This window comes from Vespa mandarinia, chromosome 15 (genome assembly GCF_050613455.1).
Source record: "Vespa mandarinia isolate Hongniang chromosome 15, ASM5061345v1, whole genome shotgun sequence".
Lineage (NCBI taxonomy): Eukaryota > Metazoa > Arthropoda > Insecta > Hymenoptera > Vespidae > Vespa > Vespa mandarinia.
The window spans coordinates 4,367,501-4,389,201 of NC_140824.1; the positions used below are offsets into that span (position 1 = coordinate 4,367,501).

Consider the following 21,701-nt stretch of genomic DNA (forward strand, 5'->3'; position numbering starts at 1 on the left):
AAAATATAATAACACAAGATACTCCGACGTGATACTATACAAATGTCATCCAAATATTTTTACAGCACTTGATTATTTTACATGGATTAAAAAGACAAAAAAAAAAAAAAAAAAAGTAGATTATAATTTTGTTTAAATAATGGCAATAATATACACGGCATTAATTATATTAATAAATTAATAGGATTAAAATCTTTGGTTCATAGTTCGTTCGTACGTATGATGATTTAGAGAAAGGTTCATTCATATATCCCCATTAATAATAACTGCAGTAAAAGGAGTTGAGTAAAAGTTAACTAGATATCACTTGTCATGAATAATACGAGCATTGAAAATAGCATAAGAAAGTTCATGCTCTCTTCGAATCTTACATTCGGTAAATAGCATGCATCTTTCTCTCTCTCTCTCTCTTTCTCACTTCTTAATAATTTCTCGTCTAAAAATTTCTATTTTACATTCACCGGTAACAGTCTTCGATTTGTTCTTTCTTTCTTTTTTTTTTTCATTTTTTTTTTTTTAATATTCAATTTTATATATATAATATTGTAATAATAAAATTCTTTGCATCTTTGCAAATTATTTCACCAAATCCTATACTCTAACACCGGTGTCTCCCTATCGTCTTTCGACTTTAACAGTGTATAAAATGAATGCAATAACATCGTGTCACATTTGGTTCAGCCTGTAGAAATAAGGAAATGTGAAATTATTTTGTTTAAAACAAAAACAAAACAAAACAAAAATAAAAAACAAATGTTGATTAATATATAATAATTCATTCTCACCGTTTTTATGAAGCTTTCATCCAAAATACACACGGAATGTACAACAGATTAACATATACTAGAGATTCCATGAGTCAAACTTTTCTCAAGAACAATGTGGAAGTCGCTAAGCGGTTCAAGAATATGTATAAGAAACGTCAAGAGATTAGGATTTCTCAAAAACGAATTCTCCTCGTACATATCCGACGTAGAACGTGCCTCGCTCATCGGACATAACATTGGATGAAGCAATTGCTCTCTAAAATAATATTAGAGGTCAAATAAAATAATAATTATTAAAATAATATCTATTTATAAAAAAAAAAAATAAAAAAGAAAAAAAAATTGTATATATATATATATCCTATGTAATTTATATAAGATTCATCTATACCTTGCTGCCAAACAAATGAACAACTGAAACTTTCCGTCTTTTCCTAAAGTTTGACTAAATATATTAATCTGATCAATAAGATGACTGTAACATCTCAAGATAGTAAACCTCTGATTACTCTGTATTTTTCTACTCCTATTTAATCTCTGTGAGTATTCGTCCATTTCTTCTAATAAAGATATCTCAAAGTTTTCTTTTACTCGTACTACAATTTCAATTGAATTAACAATTATTACATTAATCGTGAAATACTTATTTCAAGAACAATAATAACAATAACAATAACAACAACAAAAGAAAGGAAGAAAAAGAAAAGAAAAGAAATCAACTTACAAAGATAGTCCCAAACATAAAAATTTCTACCAAATATTCTTTGATTTTTAAAACCGAATAAAAAGATTTGTTCAAGGGAAGGTACGAGTCCACCCTCCCCACAAAGTAAGGCAGTTAGAGAACTATCTTGGCACTCTCTTCTGTAATAATATTTGACAATCGCATTTACAGCTTCTCCTAAAATAATATTTTTTAAAATAAATATATTTTGCAGTTTAATTTATTTATACATTTTATTATAGAGGAAAAAAAAAATCTTTTTTTCTTCATTTGTGGGAGATATACGTTCACTTGTGCTTACCAAGCATATGTTGCAATTCAACTTCGGATAGTATAGGTCGTCTGGGTATACTTGGAGATCTACATCTTGGAGGAGTCGAACACGATTCTACCAATTCTTCATTATCAATACTACTTGGTACTAAAGCACCTACTAGCAATCTTTCAGTAGATCCATCGTCTATGCCCTTACCAAGCCATCGCCCACAAGGGAATTTAAATGTATGCCCTGTAACTTCGTTTCTTACCACAACGTGTTCTACCATCCATTTAGGAGAAAGACCAGTATTGTCATGACCAATCCGCAAAGTCGATAGGACACCTAAATTTTTATGCTAAAACATAAATTAATAAAATATATAAACTACATACATCCATATATATGTACGTATATATTATTATAAATTATCAAAATTATTGCCAAGTGTTACCTACGTGAAATACAAATTCTAGAGCTGCTTTAGGAATTGGAACAGGATTAGTCTCGCACAATGTACCAGATATAGCGATCCAACTATTGGCAGAAGTTGTAGCTGCGCTTGCCTTACGACTTGGAAATATTACAACCCTATATGGTAACTTAGTAGTAGGATAATTATTTGTAAAGCAAAAATAATCGACCGCATTTAACGTCAATAAATGATATAAAAACTGTTCCTTTTCTTCCTCACAGCGTAAAAATGCTGATCGTTTATATTGACTCCTTAAAAAAAAAAAAAAAAAATAATAATAATAAAAAAAGATTACGATGAAAATTAATAAAAATAATTTACACACACACATATATACATATATATACATATATATATTTTTTTCCGAATTATTTGTAAACAACATACCTTAAAAGCGCTGTATCAGATAGGAGTGTTTTTAAATGTCGAGATAATAACTTCTTTTCTAATGCTAATCTCACCCATGCTCTGGCATATCCAATGTGCGTTTTAATATCTGTCATTGCTTGGATATTTCGAATATCAAAAGTCAATGATTCAGGTAAAGGTCGCAAATGCTCCGGTCCAATAGCTCTTCTTTCCCCAGGAGATTTGTGCTTATCCGTTCCTCTTGTTGGAGAGACATCAGTCTCCAATGCCAGTTTTGATAAATCTAACAATTATTAATAAATTTCTGTTACTATATATATAAGTGTAGATATAAAAATGGCACAAAGAACAAAAAAAATTGAAAAAAAAAATAGAAAAAAAAATAGAAAAAAAAATAGAAAAAAGAAAGAAACATGATTATTCTTAAAACAAAAAATGAAACCAGCACTCCTTTTTTAAAAACTACATTACTTTTATTACTATTCCATTATATAAGGTGATGTGTTAATTTTAATCTTAATCATAGATGTATTGTAGGAATATAATTTACAAGCAACATGCGCCTCATGGGACAAAGACTTTATATATTGATCGATAAAAAAAAAAATAATTTAATGAATACAGGATACAGAAACATCATGCTGCAACTAATATATAAAACACTATTACTTTTTAAAATGATACACGACACGACAAGCTATACGTAAAAGGATAAGCTAATAAAGTATACAGCTAACGAATGATAAATAAATGATAGCTTAAGAATAGCACATACGCTTTAAAATCACAATGGCAATTAAAAAAGAACATGCATCAACAAGAACAAAAAAAAAATATATATATATATATATATATATATATATATATATATATATATATACATTTAACAAAATTATTAAATAACAAATATTTTAGAAAGGAAAGATATATCGTCTGAAAATAATTAAATTAAAAAGGATAATTAGTATTGTTAGTCAAACTCGAATATTCTTTACGGCAAGCCAATAACAAGGCTTACCATTAAAATTCTCCTTGATATAGGAAGCAATCTCAAAAATATTTCTGCTCTTTAAGGATGCGATTAAACGATCCGGTAACCCAAAAAGTTTATTTGGCGATTTCTTGGGTACTGATAAAATAAAATTAAAATTAGATAAAAAAAAAAAATAAAAAGGAAAACATAGCGAAATACAAAAAGTAAGAAGCTGCTGGTAAATTAATTGAAAAAAATATCTCGAGGAATAAAACATTGATTTTGTATAAGCGGAAATTCATCGGTTGCACGAAAAAAAAAAGAAGATAAAAAAAAAAAAGAAAAAGAATCAAAATGTGTGCTAATTTGAAGAGTATAATGAAAGAAACGACAGCTATAAGAAGTATTCTTTGATAAATCACTTACAACTAATAGTGCAGGGTATCTACGAATGAGAAACTAATCTCTACTTTAATAGTTTATCTTAAATAAGTTTTGGACACGTACAATCGAGACGTTTCCGCAGCACGCACCACGCTAAGGCTGCATTTCCGGAACATTATAAAATTCAGCAAAATTTATAAAATAATATAATTATTTAAAAAAAAAAGTGTTCATATTGTTTATTAACACTTTCGTAACATTAAGCGTATCACAGATAAGGGTGCCATAACTATATATATATATATATATATAATATACATATATATATATGTAGATGTATATATATAATATATATATATATATATATATATATATATATATATGTAAATGTATATTTTGAAAGCAATCTAAATATAATATAGCTCCCAAACAAATCACATAGATTATTTTCAGTTATCGACACCCTTTGTGCACAGTAATAATGGTGCGAACACATTATAGCTGTATATATAAGCATCAGTGATGCAGCTACATAAATAAACATATTTTGATCCATGAGAGTATCGTTAAGTAATCACAGTTTATAAATTTCAATTAGTAATAGTTTACTTTCACAAATTAAATTTAATATATCTGAAAACCTGACAAATATTATTCCGACAATATGTTAATACAAGCATCACTGATAAATATAAAGAAAGTTTATATTTAACAGCATTGGTATTATAATATAAAATAAACAGTTTCAAAGTTTTTGGTTATTTACAAAATAAATTAGTTCGATAAATATTTATAAATCAGGCATAACTCACCGGGAGAAAGAAAATTGGGATCTATAGTTTTAGTTGTAACATTACATTCCTCCAATTCCTGATACATTGTAAGATGAGACCAAAGAGCACTTTTGCCCTGTTTATTTTGTAATCCATGACTCCATATCCTTTCCAATAAATCACAGAGGCTAGCTACTAATGTATTTTCTTCCACGTCAGAGAGAGATTCACTCGCATGCCCAAGGGCAACAGCTTCAGAGCCCATTTTTTCGACTAACATTCTTTTGGTTTTAGATTTACAATCCTTATCATCAACGCAAGGTAATATATATATATAAGTATATAAGATAATCTTAACTGGTATTGTGGGTAACAAATGGTATATTTTTTTTTTTTTACCTTAAGCAATTTTTCAACGAAAGTCCAATTGGCTTGCGCTATTAGTGCTGGACTCATATCCGCAGAGAGCTTTGTTTGTGGTCGTGGAGATTGAGATTCTTGAGGTACCGCTGTTTTACCATTTGACTCCATAGATTTCATTTTATATTTCCACTGTGTCTGTCCTTTTCTACTACTGCAGATAAAAGTGTTTCTAAATTAATCACATTTATAATACAAATGTTAAATATAAAAAAGAAAAGAAACGATGACAAAATAGATTCTTATAAAGACGTGTGTATCGAATAAAAAATATTACATACACTTATAAAATTAATTTCTTACCGAAGCATACTATCGGAATAGCATAAAAATAAAAGCAATGATAATTAATAATCTTATTTACCTAATACTGAAGTAGTCATAAATTGTGATATTCTCATTTATGTAAAATTTACCTTTGAGCAGGTTCTTTGTTTAACGCGACCGTATCTAGTAAAGGAAAACTCCTGAAATATGCAGCTCTATGTGGAACAATCTCTGTTGGTGGATTGGTTTCAAAATCTACGTTGGTTAATCTCTGTTCCAAAACTTTTTGTGTTTCAGTCATGCTCGTGCATGTCTCGTAACGTGTCGATCTTATAATAGTTTCACCAACTTTTTTTCTATAACGAACGAAATACGCATATAAATCTAACCATATAAATTTCAAAAGAGATATTAGAAAAGTTTCGACAAAGGTGACTCTTACTTTAAAAATGTAATTCTATCGTCAAAAACTTTGATATTATAATCGAGTTCGCTCCACGTTGACATAACTTTACTATCAACCAAGGAAGCAAACATTTGTGTTTCTAAAAACCTTGATAAAAATGGTAGATGTTGCGCAGGTTGATCGGATAAAAATGTTGCTTTATCAAAGACATGCATACTGTCTCTATTATTCAACCATTCGTCTTTATCTTGACTTGGTAGAATAACAAAATGTTCATAACTACAAAACATTTGTACAAAACGATTCAAAAAAATCTCTCTAATGGCATTATTAAAAATGAGAGTTTCTTGATATTCCTCTTGGGGAGTGAGTATTTTTTCATTAATAGTATCATCCACAGAATCAATATCATCTACATTTACACCTATGAATATACATAACGAAATATAATTAATATTGTACGTTAAAAGCGGATAATTTATCAAGTTACTTCAATTCTATTTTTACCTGTTCTCTTAACTATATCAACAATTCGTTGAAAAGCATCTGTTTGGGGTGTGGAATCAGGTCTGTCCCAATCTAAAACATCATGTAACGAATGCTTTCTACGTGGAAGGTGAAATCCAGAACCAGGAAGAGTCAAGCTGCTAGTCATAATGTCACCATTGACATAGTTTATGAACATATTATCAGTCCTATAAAATATTTTATCCTTATAAAATATGAAACGGTGACTAATTATTAATAACCATAGAAAAGTGCGAACGTGAAAAATACTGACGTACTTTCCCGTTTGTGGTACTTTGTACTTATTTAAAAGTGCTCTAATCTCAGCAATAAACTGCATCTTATGTGGGAATACAGGTAACTCCTCCGGGAATTGGCTACTTTGCTTATCTATATCTACATAACAAAGATTTGCCTGTAAATCAAAGAATAATCATTTTCACGTGATTTTTCCCTTTTATCATTTTTAATAGAGAAATACAAGAAATAGTTTTATAGCGAAGCATATAACTCATACTCACTTCGCTAGCAATTTTTAATACACCACCTTCGCTCTGAGCATGCAATCCCATTATAAATGGAACTGGTGCATCTAAGAAATGATGTAGACTGGCTGGCAATATAGGTACGTAAACGTGCTGCCACGAAAAGGGAAACAAAAGGGCGGTTATACACTCGGATACTACCATCAGTTTGTTAAAGTCCGAACTTCTGAGTAAAACTTGATTCTCCAAAAGGACGCAAGTGAACAACTGTATAACGCAATCGGCTCCCAGCCATGTAAATACATCTTTCAAAGGATAATCCAACATTGGTAATTCTTGCGATGGCATAGGCTGATGTATAACCAATTCTAAGGGAACTTTAGCTGGCTCATCGTTTGGTATAAAAAATTTTAATGATTTTCCAGGTAATGGTACTGGTACATTGTACAAAAGATTGTACACGTATGATTCTAAACTAAGGCCAGGTCCTGGATGCCTAGGAACACACCTGGAAAAATTTTTTAAACAAATTTAATATTATCATTTCAATGGTACTATTGTATTGGAAATTATATATAAAAAAAAAAAAAGAAAAAAAAAGGTACTTGTATAGATTGGTCAGGAACGTTCTGGCCGCGTGAAGATAGGGCTGTTGACAGAGCAAAGAAATTGACTTGGTCACTAATAATTTATCTTTGGTTGAATCGTAATAAGCTAATGCTGCACTCGGGGAATGTGCTGACAATTTAAAATGACGTGGCAAGGATCTAGTATTGTGTCCCTCCTGACCTTTTCTCGCCCTGAAATGAAAAATAATTTTTGTCTTATTTTTTCTTTTTCTTTTATTTTTTAATATTCTACAATTTCTCGAATACTTATTATTAATATCCGTGAAATGTTATGAACCATGAAAGAACTCACGTTGGCGGTGTACCGTTCTGACCACTACTTAATTCTGTGATATGCATCGCTTGCAACGTTTGCATAGCAGCGCATATCTTACGATTACGACACTCTTCGTAGAATACCAGACTGAAACCGTACGTCCTGTGGCCATCTTCTTTGGTCAGGACAAACGAATGAAACGTCGGCTCGACTGAATGTTTCTGTGTTCGAAATCTCAGACCGCTTGGTAGGCAAAGCTAAAAAAAATTATTAATATTACTATTATTATTATTATTATTATTATTATTATTATTATTATTATTATTATTATTATTATTTTATTATTAATTTTCTTCGTAATGCTTCATTATTATTTTTCTTGTAAAATAAAATGTAACGTACCATACAAACTGCATGCTCGTCGAATGGATTCCATGGTACTGAGTCCGGATAATGTCCTAAAACTTTGCTCTTGTATGCTCGATCCAGAGGTGTACATTGTAAAGAATCTCCTACAATAAAAGGAACAAACAATTATTATAATATTTATTTGAAGTATATAGCAATATTTAGATGCATATGTTTTTTTTATGTATCTTTTAATTTTAAATGCCATATATAAAAGTAACCTAAAATAAAAATATTTTATATATATATATATATATATATAAAATGTTTATTTAACTCGTATCACATAATATTTAAACGTATATATTTATTACGAATCTTTTAATTTCCATTCTAATTCTTATAAATAAAAAGCAACTTGAAATAACAAACAAATTCTTTTTTTTATACATAATATGAAAATAATAATAATAATAAAAATGAGATAATAATATACGACTTTTCTTTTCGTACTGAAACTCGTTAAAATATCGGGTTCGAGCGTATCGCTTTGAAATTTTGAAATAAAATTGACAACGTGATGAAACTGCAAGAGAGGGAAAAAAAATGCATCGAAGTATTTCCACTTAGCAAACAACGGTCCACTGACTAGACAAGAGCTACTACTTAATGACGAGTCAGAAGAGACCCTGACCCGATTACAAAATTTTTAAATGTGTTTTTAAATAAAATGAATGTGATCTCTCTATCTCTCTATCTCTTTCTCTCTCTCTATCTCTTTCTCTCTCTCTATATATATATATATATGCGCGCGCACACGCATACACAAACATACTCCTTTCAAGCTTCGTTTACATCCCTTATTTTCATCTCGAAAGTTAGAATACCGACACAAACAAAACGAGAAACTTCTCCTTCGTCTTTATGATGCGCATACCATTACGCCATTATTACTATATTACTACTATAGACAAAATCATTACTACGCGAGATAAAAGAATATTATTAAAAAAAATAATATTTGAATTTCAATTGAATTTCAAAAAAAAAGTTTATTCAACATTCTTTCGCTCTATCTTTTCTCTTTACTCTTTTTTCTTTCATTAATTTTTTCTCCATTAAAATTTAATGAAAGGAAAAAAAATAATATTCAAACGTCTTAATGAGACAACTTCATTAGTAAAATAGTAAATTAAATGTTTTGTACAATTCGCGCCAAAATACAAATCGATTAGAAATTATCTTCACGGCACTTCCTACAGTTGGGTAAATTGTTTATATATATTATATATATATATATATATATGTGTGTGTAAATGGATATATGTACATACGTTCGTGCTTATATTATGTATTTTGATTGGATACAAATTCGTTGACTAATATCGAAGTATGTATATACTCGCGTTTCGAGCTTCATATCCTTTAACGCATTATCATTCGGCCAAGATATAAACTCTCACGCTCGTACACCATCCGAGAATATTCTCCTCGTAACTCCGGAAAATTACTGTCTAGTAAAAGCTGCCTTAGTCATATATATCCATACATACATATATACGTATACATATGCATAGGTTATTGCCGTGAACGCAAGCATATCGAGTTATTACAAGATATATTGATAAAGTGATACAGTTACATTCCCGAAAGTGTGCATAAATATACAATTTATGTTTCGATTTTTCGATATGAACATCGAATGAAATAGTATTTTCAAATGAGCAGAAACAAAATGGAATAATTCAAAATTTATTATACGTACTTCGTCGGTAAGAAAAAATTCAAATTACGCGGGCTTTGTGATCGTTAAGTAAGTGAATAGTATCATTAAGTGCAATTCAAATTTCGCGGGCTTTGCAGTTAAGGATCAAGGATGGGGAGGAGAGAGAGAGAGAGAAAGAGATGGAGGGAGGAAAAGGCGGAGGGGGAGAGGGGAGAGAGTATAAGAAGGAGAGAGATCATAAAGAAAAATTTATTTTCCGCGGGCTTTGTGATTAGGAAGCAAGGGATAAGTTAAAGTAAGTTATCATTGAACATTATAATAAAAAAAGAGACACATAAATATGTTCCTATAAAAATAATGATTCGATTGTATAAAATGTGAACAAAAAAATAAATTTTCGATGTTGATTTTGTGTAATAAAAAAAGAAAAGAAAAAAGAAATATTCAAATTTCGCGGGGTTTGTGGTTAAGGAGTAAGGGCTACGGCAAGTTGTTATTGAACGTGGTACATATCCCCGAGGCTCGACCTGAATGAGACTGTTGACGTCTTGGCAAGCTTCCAAGCTGCCGCAGAGTACCTCGCGCTCGGCGAATACAAGAGCACTTCTGTATACGAGGTTAATCGTTCGCGATAGAAGGGAGGGTGGTTACCCCTCTTTGCTTCCGAGAGAGATACCTCGATTTCTCTTTTTCTTTCTCCCTTTCTCCTTTCCTTTCTCTCTCCCTTTCTCCTTTCCTTTCTCTCTCCCTTTCTCCTTTCCTTTTTCTCCCCTTTATGATGATGACGAAGACGATCGTTGTTCTTACTGTTTTTCCTTCTTGGATCAACTTTCCCCTACCTAACCTCAAACAAAATAACCCCAGAAATATTTTATTCTCATGGTAAAATTCTTTTCTACCTCTCTCCTCTAGACAATGATGTGATTATATCTCTTCGATTTCATTGCTCTTTTCTCCCTCTCCCTCTCCACCTCCCCCTCTCTCATTTTTTTTTCTTTTCATTATATATCAGTATCTGATATATACATATTTATGAATCTTCCTACTTTACGATACATAAAACAAAACAAAAAAATATAGCAACATGGAATAATATTCTATTAACGGATCAGAAACAAACAATTCCTCGTATAATTTTATCGTTACACTTCGTAGATTATAAATACACGTTTGTATCATTAAACAATACTGTTTTACGGTTTTCATTTTAACGTTAAAAATATAACGGGTTTATTGTTATCTTTCACGAAGATGTTACTATTTTTTTGTCAAAAAGTGTTCTCGATTTAGTGAGTGAAAAGTAAATATGTGTGTGTAGTTTCGTTTATTACGATGACTTTGGAGGAAAATCTCAAAGCTTCAGTCGTGTTGTTGCGCCTTTAAAAAGATTTTTAAAAGAAAGAGAGAAAGAGAGAGAGAGAGAGAGAGGAGAGAGAGAGAGAGAGAGAGAGAGGAGCAATTGGAAGAGTTGCTGCTAGAGTAGCCTACTTTTTCAAAAATACTACACGTGTGCTGGTCGGTAAACTGAGAAGGAAGAGATCGCAAACCGAGAGATATGCTGAGTTTCTGGGAAACCGTAATGAAAGAAACCCCTGTGCTGAAGCGTCTCGTCTTTGTGCACGGTTCGCTGTAATGAGCTATACCTCTCGCATGGATGACGTCTTTGTGTGAGATACGATGCGTTTTGTTATCACAAAAAAAAAAAAAAAAAGAAAAAAGAAAAGAGGAAAAAAAAGATTGGAACGTAATCTCTTTTTTTCGTCCATTTTTGTGTAATCCTTAAAGGTCCGTGTCATGGATCAGTAATGTTAAGCTTAAACGAGAATTTTCTTTTAATATTGATAAAATTAATCCCTGACTGATAACACTGACATTATTTTTTCTTTGTACGTGTAAATATTTACATGATATATACTATGACAGTAAAAACGAATTTCTACAATATTAAATAATAATATAAACTTTGTATAGCATTCATTCGGTTATATATATATATATATATATATATATATATATATATAACTAATAAAGTCTAATCATAAATCAAATTTCTGATATCCTTTTTTTGTTTTTTTTTTTTAAATTTGTTTCATAAGATTGAAGAACAAAGAACTATTATTATAATTCATTGATTCATGTATATATATATCTATGTACTTACATAAATTCTAATCGAAAGAGCACTATACGAGATGAATTCTAATTGAGCACCTTTAATCGAAGTTATCGACGGTTCCTCGGGTCAATCTCCGTTTGAAAATTGTGTTCAGGATGAAACGGTGATAAACGGATGAAGCGAACTAACTCGGTCGTTATCGAAATTATCGTTTTGCTCTCATTTACGTAACAGAGAGACAACCAGGGAGGAAGAGAGAGAGAGAGAGAGAGAGAGAGAGAGAGAGAGAGAGAGAGAGAGAGAGAGAGAGAGAGAGAGAGAGAGGAAGAGAGAGAAAGGAAGAGGGGGGGGGGGAGAGAGTAAAAGAGAAACTCTCATTGGGGATCTCGTAACTGGTACAGAAAAACACATATATTCATTAATGTTGATAATAATCTTCACGATTGAATAAAATTATGCAGCGAATTTCATGAATTATTTTATTTGAAAGAAGAAAGGAGAAAAACAAAATGGAGAACGAATTTCACCGACCGCGAAATCTCGATGTTTTATTTTTTAATAAAATACTATTACTAATAAATCGATATATATATATATATATATATATATATATATATATATATATATGTATAATAGTTTATTATTAATTTAAAAAATTTAATTTCTCTCGAACGATAAAAAGAACTTTTTGAAGATTTCTGATCATTCCTCTTTTTTTTTCTTTTTTCTTTTTTCTTTTTTTTTCTATTTCTTTTATTAATAGTCTTTTATTACTACTTTGTTCTAAGAGTCCAAGCGCGGGCAATTTGAATGCCGCGCGTCCTCGTCGAGAAGAAATTATGGACCTTAGCGTCGTCAATGCGTTTAATTGAGCGGACAAAATTGCGACGAGAATTTCTTCAGCCGGTTAAGTTAAACGACCGTCGCCCATAGTTGTTCCCCAAAGGAAACATCGTATCGCATCACGAATTATTTCAAAGCGAATAAAACTTTATTTATATTCTTTTTATAATACTGATAAATATAAGTCAAGTTGGAAAAAGAAATGGTGAAGAAAAAAAGTTTTCGATCGAAATATAAATTCTTTTTCTTCTTTTATTAATTTCTTCTCGGAATAAGTATTCCTTTTCCCAGCGGACACCATAGAGGTAAAGAGGAAAAAAAAAGGAAATAAATCATTCGAAGTAAAATTTTCTCACGGTACAATCGAAAGAGAAGATTTTCCTGAAGGTTTCTTGGCTTAGTAGCCAAGAGATATTCTAAAGGATGAAGAAAAGGTTCGCATAAAGGGCTCTTAGATGTGGAAAAGCAACGATAAACGGCCGATGAACGAACGAGCGACCCTATGCCAGCTCAAAGTATTGATTCGAGAGCGCGTTGCACGCACAAGGAGGCGTCGGATAACGAACGTTTTCGACGAACGTGACCATGACAAGTACGTTTCGTATGCACATAAGTGGGTAGAGAGTATACCAGTATATATTCTATGTAAAAAGGGAGAAAAGAGTAAAGAGGGAGAAAATAAGAAAAAGAACTGGAATTAGTCCCAGACACCATCTCAAACATAAAATCCTTCGATATTACACAGATGTGTATATATATATATATATACATACATACATATTTAAATATGTGTATATATATATATATACATACATATTTAAATATGTATATATATATATATATATATATATATATATATATATATATATATATATATATGTCTTTCTTCAATTATTCCAAATTCATTTCAATCGCAAAATAAGGAAAGATCTGTCTATAACAATTATTCAAGTCTCTCAATGGGAAAAACATTTTGCAAAAGAAAACACTATATTTCTACGTCACACTTCCCAACATACTCTTTTTTAAAAGACTATCCTCCTCCCACTTAACCACCCCCACTTTCTTATTGTTCTTTTTTATTTTCGCCCTTTTTATTCCTCCCATCCCTCTCTCCCTTTAGCCGTTTATTTTCTTCTATTTATTTTCATCACGTAAACTATAAAATAATATCTTAGGAAACACGATGCTTTTAAAGTTTAATAAGCAAATAATGCATTAGAGTACATGTATGCATGCATGCATGCATTTGCTCGTTCATATATGTACATAAGTAATATGTACAATATATATGAAAAGGAGCCAAAACGAAAATACAATAAACCGAAAATCAACCGAACTTCATGAAAATAGGATAGGAACACCTGTTGTAAAATATGGAAATAGTAAAAAATAAGAAACACATCCATTATTCTCATAAACGATCGGCGAACATTTTCACGATCGAAAGAAAAGGAACCGTACTATCTAGAAAATTCCAAGAATAAATTTTCCCTTTTGAAATACATAGTACTCCTTGTGTGTGTGTGTGTGTGCGCGCGTTGTGAAAAGAAATACTCTCTTATTTTCTCTCGTCTTCTTTCGACAATCAAACATGATTAATATCGATAACATTTTTTTTTTTCTTCTAATCGAACAACATTTCGTACCAGCCTAAAACTCTTCCCGTGGTTAGCAATAAGCTGTTTGTCTTGCTCGAATAAGCTATCCCCTCCTACACTCCTCCTCTTTCACCCCTTCCTGTTGTTGGTACGTGTATGATGTCATCCTACACACGGGGTCATTTCTACACGAAGGGGCACACAGTCGATGTTATACTTATACGCGTATTTAACAATGGAAATATGCTTACAAAAGCGAATAATATACAGTAAAGATATAATACAATCTATAATAGATTAGAATATTAAAAGTTGATTACTTCTTGCGATCCATTTTTTTTCTGAAATAAAACGAAAAAACAAAATTTCTATTATTTTATATAATTCATTTCATTTTGAAAATCGCGCGGAAATAATACGTAAACGTATCACATGACTCTGCGGTAAGTCACGTGACGCAACGAACAATGGCGGTACTTCATAAAATTCTATACTATCCTATGTAAATATACTTCTCCCCCTTTTTTTTTTTATTATTTATTCGTCTTTCTTCAATATTATTTTGACTGATCATTATTACGAAATATTAACTTCTATATAAATCGCGTGACGTTTTAAACATCTAGTAGGAACTATTTATATATATCTATAGAGATTTCAGACGGTAAAAGCGGAGTCTAACGTTTAACTTTAATCCGCGGTAAACGGCCGACAAGTGGTCCGTTCCACTTTTAATTCTACGTTCCCATGCTTTACGCTATGCTTTAAATACTTCCGCGTCTGATTTATGATCGTATCTATGTACATACAGGATATATTTCATAATGAATATGAAAAGAAAATTTTTTTAAAAAACAAAATTATATTAGGACGTAATTAATATTTATAAGTTTTTTTTTTACATATCTTTTATATGTCTTTCTAAAATATTCTAAATTATATATTATATTATGTGTACATGCGTGTATATGAAAGAGTGAGAGAGAGAGAGAGTATAAAGATATACGATATACGGAAGAGTCTACAAAAAAAGAAATAAGAAAGGGGAAAAAATTAGGTAAAGTATTATAATATCTTGAAGGAATATCGATCTACGAAAGTGCTCAACTGGAAGCCTAATTTGCCGTTAAAGTGGACGAATAATGGTCACAGTATCACTGGATTTTGAAAGACCGACAACTTCTTCTGGACTCTCAAAGCCTCTTAGAATCTAATTATCGGTGAACTAAAATGATGATGATGGTGGTAGTAGAAAGAATAAAAAGCTTGCCAAGTAAAATGAGGGAAACTTATTTTCCTCTTGCATTAGGGAGATGCTTGAATAAAATACAGTTACGATCTTGCAATGAATGCTGCGCTTGCGATTGGAAGATAAAAAAAAAAATATGTAAAAGATTAAAGATAACAAAAAAAAAAATCATGGTAGGTAATAACTTGTTATCGGTCGATATATGTATATGTTCCAATATTATATGTATATCGAGACTATCTCATGTTTTAACATAAATAAACGTTTATCGAAAAAAAGAAAAAAAAGAAGAGAAATATATAGTAGAGAAAAAAAGAGAGACCATCGATAGTATAAGCTTGTTCTCTATCCCTCTCTCTCTCTCTCTCTCTCTCTCTCTCTCTCTGTCTCTCTCTCTCTCTTTCTCTCCCTCTTTCGTTGACGAGAAGGCAGACCGTGAAAATAAACTCTGACCTTTTTCTCAAGCATGCGTGATCTCGTCGATGTTTTTTATACAATACACATTATGAAAACTGTGAGAGACCTTAATCAACGACGAGAGTATAGAAGAATCAGCAGTCATTAAAATAACTAGAAAGCTACTTAAATACCGGAGATGACACCGATGAAAATATTGAGAACGCCTTAATTTCATTGTTTTCACAATGAAACGCCAGTTTCATTGGAGATATAACAATGATATATTCTATGACTCGTTCTATTGAATAGCCTACCAATTAATTAACATGTTAGAATTTTTTCAATATTTCATATCCAAATAAAATTATAAGAGCGATAAAAATAATCCAACATTACTTATCGACGCAATTCAATGAACGAACACACACTATTATCATATTAATAATAAGAAAACAAACAATGCAACATTGTTTGAAACCTTTCTATAAGAACAAACAAATTCTGACATTACTTTATTGGTCCAAGCCAATAATAGTTCTATTTCTAAGTGATCGATAGACCAAATCACTCAACAACATCGACGAAGAATAACAAAAAACTGATATGACGGTGAGGGGAAAAGGATAGAAAAAAATAATTAGAAAAAAAAAATAAAAATAAAAATATTAACAAAAGGAATTCGCGTCCATATCGTGAACGTATATACTACCATCGATATCGTTCACAGTTCAACAAGCAATACTAACCAAGCATAACCGAATTTTTTTTTTTTTAGAGATGTCCTCCATCGAGAACCAATAGAATTGTGAACACACATATATATACCGAATGACCGAGGAAAAGCAAACATTCTAGAAAGAGAAAGATAGATAGATAGACAGAGAGAGAGAAAGAGAGAAAGCAAGAGAGAGATAGAGAGAATAACATCATAGATGTTCTCCCCGTACAAATGTTCTCCGATATTCCAATTAAACTTGTCACTGACAATATCGACCAATACTGCCAAATACTTTCATAGTATCGACCACAGTTTTAAGCGATCTTTCTCAGTTTTCTTTTATTATTTCAACTCTTTCACGTTTACCTTGATTAAACACGATAGACTTCGTGACGTTCATTAGAATCAATAAATATTTTAAAAAAGAAATAAAAAAATATAAATTCCATAACGTTATGTATATTTGTAGTTACTTCTTTCAGTGACTTCTAGTATCTACAGTATACTATTAGTATACAGTCTACTACATACTAATATGCAGTATTATAGTATATATTATTAATATATATTACATATCATTATAGTATGATTGTAATATTCTAATAATATACTATGTGTATCATCAATATATATATATATATATATATATATATATATATACATATATATATATAGTAACTAATAGTATAATCATATTATTATAACGAAACTATATACAACTTTCACATTATATAATTCTTTTATAAACAAAAGAAAATTAAGTTATAGAGAATTAAAGATCCTCCCATTGTCATCAATATAACATTGTCATCCTGTTTAAACCAATAATAAGAAAATATAAAAAACATTTAAAATAATTTTCCTCTTGGACAAAAAAAACAAACAAAAAAGAAAAAAAGAAAAGCTGAACAAAAAAGAAAGTTTTCTTTCTTCGAGTTTCTACCATCAATGAATAAGATCACCGGTCGTCTTCTTTGTGGACCATCATATAAGAAAAAGAAAATGGTGTGTGTGTCTGTGTCTACATGTGCGAGTATGGAACATCTGCCAGGGCTGTTGGTCAAAAGTGCGCAGCAGTATCTTTAGAATCTCAGAAACTCGTTCGCATATGTACCAAGAAACCTCATCGCACTTACGATGTCGAGAAGAAGACGAAGAGGCGAAGAAGACAACGATGGCGCCAATCCTTCTGCATTCTATTTTTCACGCCTACGACTCATAACCCGTGCTATTTTTAGCTCTATCCTCTCGCTTGCAAAGTGAAACATAAAGAAATCTTGCAAAATAGAGAATCTTATTTCTAAAAGTTATTTATATATATAGTTTTTGTTGGTGACAAACTAAAATAATTTTTCTTTGGGATAAAATTTAAATAAAGATTAGTGATCAAAAGTCAAGGAAAAAGTTCGACGTTAACGATGGATACGTTCATTATCAACCTTTTTCATGAATTTCTTCCTCCTGTTATTCCTATTCTTCTTCTTATTATCATTATTCTTTCTTCGACGATATAAAATAAACGACCTTTGTTCGGTTCAATGACCGAACTCATAATCAATGAATCAACTTATATTTACGTCTGTAAATGTCTGTATATATATATATATATATATATATATATATATATATAAAATTGTTAAAAAGCAACCAAAATAAAAACATAAGAAATTTCACTTACAAACGATATTTAAATTTAATTATATCTATAACCTTATCGCATGCGTTATTTAAATAAAATCGTCGAAAAAAATTTTATTGCGAATTTAGATCTTAATTAAGTATTAATCACATGAATATAACCTAGAACACATGTAATGCGCACTTACACATACTACACTAGCACGGAAATATTCGAGGTTATATGAATATTCAATATATCTATATATATACATATATATATATAATAAGTTGAATATGTTGTCAAATATAAACCAATCAAAAAGCGATCGTTACGTCATCCCCTTCCCGCGTGAGTTATTCATAGTGGCGCGAAATACGAAACAGCTTTTTCGTTAGAAACGAAAAGAGGACTCCTCTTGCTCCTTTTCCTCCTCCACCCTCTTGTGAAAAGACACTCGATATCGCTTTTGAACGTGAGGATTTTCTCATGTGGGATAAAGAGAAGAAAAGGAAAGAGGGGAAAAGAGGCAGTCCCGCTTTATGTAAAACGATCCTTTCGATCCTCTCTTCCCAGAAAACTGTCCCGAATGTGGAGAGCCGACGGGTACTTTTTCTCAGGAAGATCCGTTGGTGCTTCCTGTGCATTCATTGTTCGTCTACATTGAGAATTTCACGGAAAGAATGAAAATGACGACGACGACAATAAGAAAAAGCAACGGGATCGAGCGAGAGGATATCATAATAAAAGAGAAGTAGTATCATAAGAAGCATCTTACGTGATACACGAAAGAGATTCCTCTGACGTCATTCGCAAGATATCTAATCCACTGTCTTTCATATTTTGTCCTGATTAAAGGAGGTGGGGAAGTGGAAAGGGAAAGGGACAAAAACAAAAAAGAAAGAAGAAAGCGAAAACAAAATAAATAGAAATAAAGGTAGTGATTCCATTTATAGGCTTGTTCAAAATTATACATTTTTGCGCTAATCTTCGATGTATATTTTCGATGAGGCAGAAAATTCGTTCGAGTCTAATGAATGATTGGTAATGAAGTGTACGAAAACTATAGGCAATAAAATCACCGATAAGACACAAACGTATACACGCATATCAACGCGACATAATCATCCTGCTCCAGCGATCAGAATATCAGACAAGCGGAAATCTCTTTAATCGTATCATCAATAAATTCATCAGTATGTTTGTTGCATTATAACAATGAACAATATGTTATCTTTTCTGACTCGACACGGAATATATTGCATTAGATTTTATTTAACAATTATCGTAGATTATCTATATTACGTCATTTTGTCTTGAATCTACAGAGAGTGAGAGTAAAAGAGAGAGAGCAAGAGAGAGAGAGAGAGAGAGAGAGAAGAGATCATATCAAAAAGTATTTAATATGTATCAACACGACGTAGTTTACATTCGAGACAATGTTACAAGCAACGGAGGGAAGGAAGATCATAATTCAAATGAGGGCATTAATTTCCCGCCAAAAAAATCTAAGAACGCATAATCGTACAATGGCACAATAGGTTTCGAAAGAATAATTACAGCACATTTATTGCGTTCCAGGCGAATTAGATCGACACGAATTTTTTTCAAAATTATCATACACTTAAATGCTCTTACGTATTTATCAGATTTATCGATGACTTTCATAACTTTATTATCGCTGTTAATTCTCGTTGAAAATACTTTTCTAATCTCCAATAGACGGTGTTATATGTTTTCATGCATGAAAAAAATACATGAAAACATTTAATAAATATTAACGACTGGTAAACATCGTTTGCAATTAATAACGATGGATCAATGAGATATATTAATTTTTTATAGATTGGCCTTGGAGAATCATGTGTTGTGTATCGTTCGTGTGTATTTTCAATGTTAATAATATAGCAAAAACAAAAACAAAAAGAAAACAAAGAGATATAACATTTTTCATTTCTCTCTCTTTCTTTCTGTCTCTTTCACCTATCTTCTCACCAATTCAATTCAATCACGATTCAAGTATGAGACCACCTTTTCTTCCTCATTTCTTTCTGTCTTTGTCTCATCGAAAACAGCTGAATGTTCTACGCCTCTTTCAAGCAAATCCAACGTCATCATTTATTGTAAACATTCGCCAATGTGATTAGAATCCGACCATATAACTCCAGGCGGACTCCATCACGCGTTGCGCAATCACGCGACTTTCGCGAGACGGATTTTGTTCGAGGACTATAGAACACATACGTCGAAGTAAAAGAGAAAGAGAAAGAAGATAGGGAGGGGAAGTTAGAAGAGAAAGAAGGCGATAGAGAAAAAGTGGATCGTTCGACGATGTCTCGAAGAACTTCGTTTCGTTGAGAGGGGACGATTGAAAGTTAAAAAGAAAAAAAGAAAAAAAAGAAAAAAGAAAAGAAAGAAAAAAGAAAGGAAAACAAATAGATGGGAAATTTATAAAAAAAAAAAAAAAAAAAAAAAAAAAAAACAAAGAAGGAAGAAAAAATAGAGAAAGTTGCGTATAATAACAATATCGGGGAAAGAAAAGAAAACAGAAAAGAAAGAAAAAAATAAGAAAAAGGAAGTTTAACTCACCGAAATATTTATCTGGTTCGAGGCCCGAATCTTTATCGAGACCGCATATAACGAAATAATCGGCGAATCTCTGTGGATGTTGTTCGGGTCCTCGAGGTATTCCCAGGCTTCCGTTCATCCTCTCGATCGAGCCTTATTGCAAAGTTAAAACGGCGGGTGGTGACAGAGATGTCTGGCCCGCCTTCTCTCGAAATTAGAAAAGCTTTACCCACCCTCACGAGAGCGAAAAGGGCATCGCGGCCGTTCTCTTGACTGCTGTCATTTCTTCTTCGACTCGTGGCCTCGAGAGAGACGCACACACACACAGCTGATCTTGACGCGTACGGAAAAGCACGGAACTGCACGGAGGCACGCACGGTTCTGCGACCGTGTCAGACAGATTTTCCCTCTCTCGCCTTCCTCCCTATTGCTTCCCCTTTCGCGCTACACTTTTATCCCCTCCACTCTTGGAGGCGCAACTGCTATTAGCCATCTATCCTTCGTTCGGCTTCGTTTCTCTCTCTCTTTCTCTCTCTCTCTCTCTTGCTCTCTCGCGCGCGCACTCGATGCATTCATATTCTCTCTATCTTTGTCTTACATTTTACCAGAGATTGATCTTTACCTTGTACGCTCTGAAGTTGACATCGTATCCTAACAGATCACGGCAACGTCCAATCCCTGTGATCTTATCGTTTATTGGTTGTATTTGTCCGAATCTAAAAGATCCCGCCAAATTTCAATCTCATTTCTAAACGAAATATTTCTATGTAATATCACGTTTTTTCAATTATTTTTTTCAATTCTTTTTTGTTTTTTTGATTAGT

The 21,701-nt window shown here is 31.7% G+C and overlaps 1 protein-coding gene across 3 annotated transcripts in view; it reads right to left on the reverse strand.

The window, feature by feature from the left end:
- pns (DENN domain containing pinstripe) overlaps positions 1-21,288 on the reverse strand; it is a 23,689-nt gene extending 2,401 nt beyond the window's left edge. The window contains exons 1-20 of one of the 3 annotated variants that reach the window (XM_035884448.2): positions 20,899-21,288; positions 8,094-8,203; positions 7,728-7,948; positions 7,412-7,606; positions 6,843-7,314; positions 6,600-6,736; positions 6,322-6,509; positions 5,851-6,238; positions 5,558-5,764; positions 5,121-5,295; positions 4,761-5,025; positions 4,072-4,107; positions 3,610-3,720; positions 2,610-2,874; positions 2,206-2,473; positions 1,793-2,105; positions 1,492-1,668; positions 1,159-1,363; positions 786-1,023; positions 1-682 (exon numbers count right to left, since the gene is read on the reverse strand). The exon at positions 1-682 is cut by the window's left edge and continues 2,401 nt beyond it. In XM_035884448.2, the coding sequence (XP_035740341.1) occupies positions 834-1,023; positions 1,159-1,363; positions 1,492-1,668; positions 1,793-2,105; positions 2,206-2,473; positions 2,610-2,874; positions 3,610-3,720; positions 4,072-4,107; positions 4,761-5,025; positions 5,121-5,295; positions 5,558-5,764; positions 5,851-6,238; positions 6,322-6,509; positions 6,600-6,736; positions 6,843-7,314; positions 7,412-7,606; positions 7,728-7,948; positions 8,094-8,203; positions 20,899-21,016 (4,041 nt within the window). In that variant the 5' untranslated portion in view covers positions 21,017-21,288 and the 3' untranslated portion in view covers positions 1-682; positions 786-833. The remainder of the gene's footprint in view (positions 683-785; positions 1,024-1,158; positions 1,364-1,491; positions 1,669-1,792; positions 2,106-2,205; positions 2,474-2,609; positions 2,875-3,609; positions 3,721-4,071; positions 4,108-4,760; positions 5,026-5,120; positions 5,296-5,557; positions 5,765-5,850; positions 6,239-6,321; positions 6,510-6,599; positions 6,737-6,842; positions 7,315-7,411; positions 7,607-7,727; positions 7,949-8,093; positions 8,204-20,898) is intronic. The other 2 variants (XM_035884449.2, XM_035884451.2) reach the window with 2 other exon arrangements.
- Positions 21,289-21,701: the final 413 nt, after the last annotated feature.